This window comes from Ictalurus furcatus, chromosome 7 (assembly GCF_023375685.1).
Source record: "Ictalurus furcatus strain D&B chromosome 7, Billie_1.0, whole genome shotgun sequence".
In the NCBI taxonomy this organism is placed as follows: Eukaryota; Metazoa; Chordata; class Actinopteri; order Siluriformes; family Ictaluridae; genus Ictalurus; species Ictalurus furcatus.
Genome location: NC_071261.1, coordinates 5,873,383 through 5,881,529, shown reverse-complemented (window position 1 = coordinate 5,881,529; position 8,147 = coordinate 5,873,383). Strand labels below are relative to the sequence as shown.

Genomic DNA, 8,147 nt, shown 5'->3' with positions numbered 1-8,147 from the left:
ACACTACCTTAATTAAGCGGGTATCTGTGGAGGAACTGGTTCTGCCGCACCCCATGGCCGTCCCCCGCTAGCTGTCGGAGGATTACTCTAACGAAGCCATAATCCCTGCGCCCCGTACTCAATCCGTCCCCGTACTCAAATGGGTCCCTTACATTAACCACTTCTACGCAACACTGATCCAAATAGGAGCTGAGGAGGTTTTGTAGACCTGGTGGGAGACGTGCTAGCGTTGTGCGCCCCGGGGTCTCATAGTAGATTGGCAGCTGGAGAATGGGCCTTAGGACCCCCCTACATCCACTTTGCGCCGGACATGTGTAGATGTACCTAGCCATAACTCTTAACCCTTAACTTACTTCTCCTTTCAACTATATATATATATATCTTATTTCGAATCTAACTACCTTGATTATACGTTTGTTTGCCTACATCGATTATAAGTGTGATTAACTGAGTTCCCCTAATCATTCATTAATACTACTTCTGCCGTACGTATGAGTGGCCACTACAGTAACTAACTACTTGATTAGATCTACACGTCCCTATCTTTCTCAACTAGGCCTGTCAGCCCACAGTTTTGTATTTGTCGGGACCTGCAGATTCTTGCTTCCCCTCAAAAACCAAACCCCAGTCTTTCGCAGTCAGGGGTGGGCGAAAAAACCTCCTACGAGGAAAAATTCCCACCCTGCCAGCACTATGTGCTCGACAGCACCATTATACTTTTCTCATGCCTGAGTGCGTCATATCACAAACATTTTATAACATTTTATAACAATACTTGACAGTCTGTTGTATGCAGTATCTCTCTGTATGCTGGTTGTCTTCAGCTCAAGCACTTTACGTACTGTAGAGAGCCACCCTTTGGGGAGAGGTTAGGCTAGCACTTACACCCAGGGTATGGATCATCACATCTTCTTCTCACCCCTCAGGGTTCAGTAGATCTGCAACACAAATGAACACATAGAAAACACCAATAGGTCCCGTTTGTCTCGGATAGGCCCATTACCTTGCCACTACCTTGTACAAACGGGTCCTTGCGCCCCCTTTCCCATCAGTCCTGGCTCATGTCCCGTCTCATGTTCTCGTAGACGGTCTCGCTGGTGTCGCTGCTGTCGCTGCTGTCGCTGCTCATTGTCTCCCATCGCATGGTCTCAATCACCACCCCCCGTTGAGGCGGTAACGCCTCACCCTTAACAACATACTGGCCAGAAATGGAGGCTGAGGACATCACCATCCGCCGTGCGCAGGGGATCACACAGCAGGCCACCAGAGCCACAAGGAGAAGGAGGACAAACAGGGACGCTCCCAAGCGGGTCAGGGCAGCAGTCCAATCTCCAGAAAGAAACCAGGAGAGCCACGGCGGGAGGCGGAGACTAGACCCAAAGCCGGAGTTAGCCGCTTGCTCCGTCTGGAGGGCCTGTAGTTGGCCCAGGACCTTGGAGAGAGCTCCCTCAGAACCAGTGTGCAAAGGGATTGCAGCACAGCACTCGGGACCAATCATTGTACAGACACCTTCCTCCGGGGCCCGCATCTGGTCCAGGACAAAACGGTTCTGAGCAGCCATGAGGGAAGTGGCATGGAGCTGATCACGGACCAGTCCGAGAGCACTCAGCGAGTAGTTAATGAAGCGTTGCTCGTTGTACCACATGTAATTAATCCATGCCACGTTGCGGTTGATCTACACGGCCGGGAGCAAAATAGACGCTACACCACTGCCAACGGCCTCCATGGCTCTCTTGGGTCCCTTACCTGGTTCGGCGCTGCTGCAGTGGTTCAAGTGATACCAGTAATTCCTCCCCTCTACTTTCACAGCCGTGGGGGTTGCAGCAACCACGGTGAACGGTCCTTCCCAACGTCCCGCAAGGGGGCTCTTTCTCTTGAAAACACGAATGTATACCTGGTCCCCCGGTGCCACTAGGCGCACGTCCTCCCGTACCTCGTTCTCTCCATGGACTGCCTCACGAACCTGTGAATACAAATGTCTATGGATTTTGGTGAGGGTTCGCACATAATCCTGCATTTCGTCCTCCAATTGTGCCAAAGATGGCCCTGTGTATGGACCTCGGGTGAACGCCATAGGCATTGGGCGCCCAGTAAGCATTTCATGAGGAGTCAAGTGCGTCATACGATTGGTCTGTGAACGCATCTTCATCAATGCCAGTGGTAAGGCCTGTACCCAGTTCAGGCGAGAGCTCTCGCATATTTTTGCCAGTTTATTAACTAGGGTACCGTTCACTCGTTCTACCATGCCCTGGGATTGAGGATGATATACACAGCCTAGCTTATGATCTATCCCCAAGGCAGATGCCACATTGTCAATGACGTTATTCACAAAGTGGGTGCCGTTGTCCGAACTCAGAAAATCTGGAATACCGAACCGGGGAATGACCTCGCGACATAAAAATTTAGCCACGGCCCTCGCATCTTCCTTGGAAGTCGCAGCTGCCTCCACCCACCTGCTGAAGCGGTCTACTATTACTAGAATGTAGCGCTTCCCTTCTTTCCGGTTGTCTGCTCCCATGTCTACATAATCCATCATTATATGCCGGAACGGCCCCGTCGGCGGGGGAATATGTCCTAAAGGAGCAGTGAAGTTCTTTCGCACATTGTTCTTGATACACACTTCACATCTTTTCAACGCATAGTCCACCATACTGGCCAGAAATGGGGACCACCATTCCTGACGGATTTTTCGGATAGTTTCGGTCCTATGGGCGTGATCCAAGCCATGGGCTTCTTTGATCAAGAGCGGGAGGTAACAGGCTGGGGCTATACACAATCCTTCTATGCTGCGCCATAATCCAGTACCCGCCTCTTTTCTCGCCCCCCGTTTTATCCACGCCGATACTTCAGCCACACCTGCGGTGTTCTGCAGCTCCACCAAGTGGGCCACATTGTCTACCTGCGGATGCCGCATCGGACTTTCCCCAGGCTGAGTTAGGGCCATCATCTGCCCCGGCCCTACGGCAGCTTTCTTAGCTGCCTCATCCGCCAGTGAGTTCCCTTTAGTGATAAAGGAGTCATCGGTCCTATGTGCCCTGCATTTCACTACAGCTAATTTTGTGGGCAATGTCATAGCATATAGTAAATCTGAAATCGCTTCCCCGTGGGTCACGGCGGACCCATCTGCCCGCTGGAATCCCCTTTGAGCCCAGATTGGTCCAAACACATGGCAGACTCCATGAGCATAGGCTGAGTCCGTATATATAGTGCAACTCTCATCACGGCCCAAATTACATGCAGCTGTCAACGCCCGTAGTTCAGCTAGCTGGGCCGAGCAGGGTTGGGGGAGCGGAACACTCATCACTACCTCAAACGTCGCCGGGTTTCCCGAATCCCCTCCCCCAGGCAGGTGTCATTCCCAGGTGCATGGGGGCCCTCATATGATATATGTAATCCATCTGGGCGGGGTGCAGCATAGTAGTTATGTGTGGGACTTGCTGTTGTGGGTGGGCCTGGTATCCACTGGCCAACAGCATAGGGTCAACCTGTGCTGGGGCTGACGCTTGTGGATGGGGCACCATTACTGCCGCTTGTTTAATGTGCTCCCTCCTCCGTTCCTTCTCTTCCTGTTTAGTCCTGGTCAGTTCGCCGAGCTGTGCCTTACAGAGTTGGCTCATTAGGGTTTCAGTGGCATCTTTAGCTTCTTTTTTCAGCTTTCTGTGTTGCTCCACGTGATGGGTCACATGTGCCAGAAATGAAGCCCATTCCATTGCGTTGAGCCCCACCACTTCCTCTAACTTCTTCTGTACCTCCCCAGGGAGAGCCTTCTTCAATAGCAGTTTGAACAGTCCCACACTTGCCACTGAATCGTCCCATTTGGCACCCGTTTCATCCCTCCATTTATCTTGAAACTTTTGTATGAAGGTTATCACGTTTTCTTCGTCTTTCAGTTTTATATTTTCGAGCTTCCCAGGGTCCATCTTAGCCGGAAACATACTCCTCACAGCATCCCATATTTCTTGTCGGTACAGGCCAAACGGGATGGCGTCAGCCTTGGGGTCGTCTATCAAATCCCTGTGTTCTGCCCCATCGAAAATTTCTTCAGCCCGTCCCTTGCCCACTGTTTGGCAGAGAATGGCTTTGATATCGCCTATCGCCAGGTGCTGTCCTGATGTTTTTTCCTCAAACTGTGTAATCCATTTCTGCCCCCCTTCACACAAGTTGGGTAGTCGTTGGATCAGGCCCGTTAGGTCCATGAAATTCCAGGGTGCATAATGTAGGGCTTTTCCTTTAACCATGAGGGGCATCATCTGACCTGGGGGTGACCCCCCAACCTGAGTAAGGCTGGGCTCCGACTGGGAGCGGGCATGCGCCAAGTACGCTGTGATACCAGGTTCGAATCTCACTGGGGGCTTCAGGCTTGCCCTGCTCCATAGTGATCTAGCTCCTCTAGGCTCCAAGTCTTCCTCCTCACTGACGTCTTGTTCAACTTTTCCTTCGTTGTCTGTGTCAGTCCCCTCGCTCTCAGTCCCCACTTGTTCGTCCAGATCCATGTCTGAACTCACTTGCTTCTTCTTCTGCTTGTGATATATTAGGACTTTTGAGGCCTTACTCAGGCTCTTCACATGTTTCCCTGCTGACTGGTTCAGTGCTCTTCTCGACCTCTGTGATTTTGACTCTCCCAAACGGGGCTTGTGCGCATACTTATTTTTCACAGCAGTCGCCATTTGGAACGCTTGACCTGCGAGATTTTTCAATTCATCCATTTTGCCCACGCCGTATGATATCCCGTCCTCTAGCCGTCGAATCCTACCCTCCAATTCCTTATCCTCCTCGATAGCATATGGGGAGAGCACCACATCCCCCTCTATACGGACCACCCGCCCCACATTGTCTCTCGGCTCACTTTTTCCTCCTCCTGTGGTATGTGGAGCCCCTCGTGCTCTGTTTCCACCCTCGTGCCCTCTCTCGCTCCTACGACCTTCTTGATTGCCCCTGGTCCCATGCCCCTCCTGCTCCTGTATTTCCCCCAGTCTCTTGTCTTTTTGCTTGTGCACCCTCGGCAGTGACCCTGGCCTCGGGGTGCTAGTGCTGGGGGGAATCTCCCCGTGCTCCGGCCACCGAGTGTGGGTCCAGTCTTTCATATACTCCTGTAGTTCCCTGTCCCTCTCTTTGTTGCCTACCTGTGGGAGGTCCAGCCGTGGGCTTTCGCTCTCGACCGGGGTTCTATCCTCGTATTCGGCAGCTCCTTCTTCCATTTTGATAGGTTCTCCAGCCTCATTCTCTGGTATCCGGTGAATGTTCCCTGTATGTCCACCTCAGTTTCCTTCCATTCATCTTCTCTGTCTTCCAGGTCTTGCATCATGTAGAGCCCGGCAGGTGGGGCACTTCCGACAGGCCTCGCTGGAGGATGGTACTGAGGGTTATATGAGGGCGGGGCCTCGGCCCATTCCTTCTGAACGGCCTCTTTTATCTTTTTTCCTAGGCTTGCTTCCTTTTCTTCTTTCTTCCGTATCACCGCCTCTGCTCGTTCTCTCTGCCGTCTATCCTTCTCCTTCTCCTCTTTCCCTGCCTCCACAAACCAGTCCACTATCTTCTCTGTCTTCACATATTTCTCCCTCAATCTCAAGCCTTTTTTCTGTTCATTCCATACAGCTAATCTCTCTTTCATTATCTGGCATAGCTGTTCATCAAAAGTACCTTCCTCGGGCCATTTCCACTCACCACTAGTCTTCTCACTCCATTTTTTACAATAATGCCTAATGTCCTTCTCATCTGTACAGTGTTTGCTTATCACCCTCTCTATCGGGCTCATCTTTTTCTTACCTTCAGCCATAACTCTGGCCGTGTCTCACACCTCTCAGCCCTTAGAGTCTGTTGTACATGCCCCCTAAATCCACTAAGTTATCCCTCACAGCCAAATGTTTTCCTCCTACCTTGTCCTGCTGTTCCAGCCTGCTTAGCCTATCTCGTACCGATTTATGCCCGCTTTTCCCTTCCGTCCGTACTCGGCCCAGCCAGCCTCCCTAGGGACTCACATACACTCAGAGTACATACATTCAATCAATTTACTTATGACGATTAATTAATTAAGTAAATGCTTCAATTAATCTTATAAACCTTAAGTTTAACTGTTTCACACAGCTTCACACAACGGCCAGTCCGGCAATTCTTACATGTTTACAATATTCTTAGACATAATATTTACCTATTCAATATTACCCAATTATGGGTAATTAAACAAAAATTAAATTGTATTATTATCTGTCATTTAAATTAATCTGCTCCATCTTAATTTTATCTGCCATAAATGGCTCCTCATGGTTCTTTCTTAAAATTAAGGCCTTCCTTGCGAGACAAGAACCCTCACCATTTGAGTCATGAGTAAGTTTACATTTTCCTGTATTTCTAGTTTATAATTTATTTTCATGAATGGAGCTTGTTGTTAATTTGTTTTACTCCAGCTAATACTTATCAATGTAAGTGTAAACCAGGGGTAAAACTTAGATATAAATAGATTAAATAAATAAATAAGTCCCGAGTGACTGTTAGTATCATCCAATACGAAGTCAGGGTGCTGTTAGGATATCAGCCTGTAGGCGTGAGAGTTGCAGCCAATGGAATGGCTGAGCCCGCCTCTCAGCTAGCGAGGGAGATCGGAAGAAATTCAGTAGTAACTGAGGCATCGTAGCGGTATGTTGATGCTGCTGTTACGGGTGTAAATTACCAACAGTGTAGAGTGCCACAAAAGAGTCTAAGTTGGAAGGCATGCTAGAGTAATGTGCCGTTCTCTTGCACTGGTGAGTTTATATCCGTCAACTTATATGCGACATCCGCCATTTTAGATTATTGACCTCGGTATAAACAGCGCTAGCCACCGCGCCTCATGTATAAACGGCGCTAGCCGCCATGCCTCGTGTTGCTGTATGCTAGCTGTGAGCTGTAAGCTAACGGCTAAGGTGTCTTATCTTTGTTAATAAATTGTGTATATATTAACTGATCAAAACAGGATATTTCATGGTATTCTGTATTTAGGACTGCTACCACTGGTAAGTGGAGTAGCTCCGTGGACATGTATGTTTTAATTATATTTTATGTCGAATGTTAAATTGAGTGTACTGTTATGCATTGAGGCCTAGTAACTGCTGAAACACTGATGTTAGTGAATATTAGCGGATAGCTAGTTTTCATGCCCTACATTCACGCAATTAAATTATTAAGTGTATTATGAATGTGGTTACTGAGTTACTGATATTAACTCCAGTTATGCTGACCATGATAATAGTTAGCTGTTAAGTGATTTTATGTGACCTATCGCATATAGGTCAGGTTTTAATGTTGAGTTCAGATGTTGATTGACCGCGGATACGGTGGAGTCCGTCCCGTCAGCGAAGATTCTGGATAACCTCGGAGAAACTGTTCCAGTAATGGATGGCAAGCCAGCCCCACTCGACCTAGAACCTGATTGCAGCGAGGAGGTTGCAATTTCAGCACACTGCGTCCAAGAACTTCGATTTATTTTTCCCTTGGCCCAAGGGATCAGGTAGAACTGTGTGCACATTGACACTTGTTTCCTTTGGAGGAGGACACTCAGACTGTACAGCAAAACTGACCTTGACACTTGGCGTTCTCATGTGGACTTGCTTATGCAAGACGATTCAATCTCTGATCTCGATAAGGCAAGGAAAATATTAGAAAGTCTTCTTGCTCCAGCATCTGATCTTGTCATGCATCTTGATCCTGCCTCTCCACCTACAGATTACTTGTTATTGCTGGACTCTGCTTTCAGAACTATGGCTGATGGAGAGGAACTGTTTGTCCATTTCGTGAATACTTTACAGGATCATGGGGAGAAGCCTTCTGCTTATCTTAGCCTGGTATTGCTTCTGATGTGTGGAGAATGGTCATCTGGTGGTCATGTGCGGGTCCAATCCTAATCCTGATCTGGTAGCTGCAAAAAGAAAAGAGCTTAGATGGCGATGCCAGAGGTGGAAAAGGCAAAACAGTAGTATAGTGCATTTAAACTGAAATCAGGTCCCGTCGAGGAGCGGACAGGAACTGTAGCGAGTTGTAAATGTCCCGCTGAACCTAAGTTTAAGTTAACGGCCAAGAGACAAGCCTTACTAAAGTCTCATACTCAAGTAAATTCCTTTAGATTACCAAGGGGATTAGTAGGTGCAAAGAGTACCGCTCAGATTAAAATAGGA

The 8,147-nt window shown here is 48.7% G+C and overlaps 1 protein-coding gene across 1 annotated transcript; it reads right to left on the bottom strand.

Moving 5' to 3' along the window:
• Nucleotides 1–498: 498 nt before the first annotated feature.
• LOC128609515 (uncharacterized) lies at nucleotides 499–5,220 on the bottom strand. Its single transcript, XM_053628003.1, has 2 exons — nucleotides 1,747–5,220; nucleotides 499–938 (listed from the first exon to the last, which is right to left on the bottom strand). Exon 1 carries the CDS (start codon nucleotides 5,196–5,198, stop codon nucleotides 3,309–3,311), a length of 1,890 nt encoding a protein of 629 aa, XP_053483978.1. The 5' UTR covers nucleotides 5,199–5,220; the 3' UTR covers nucleotides 499–938; nucleotides 1,747–3,308.
• Nucleotides 5,221–8,147: the final 2,927 nt, after the last annotated feature.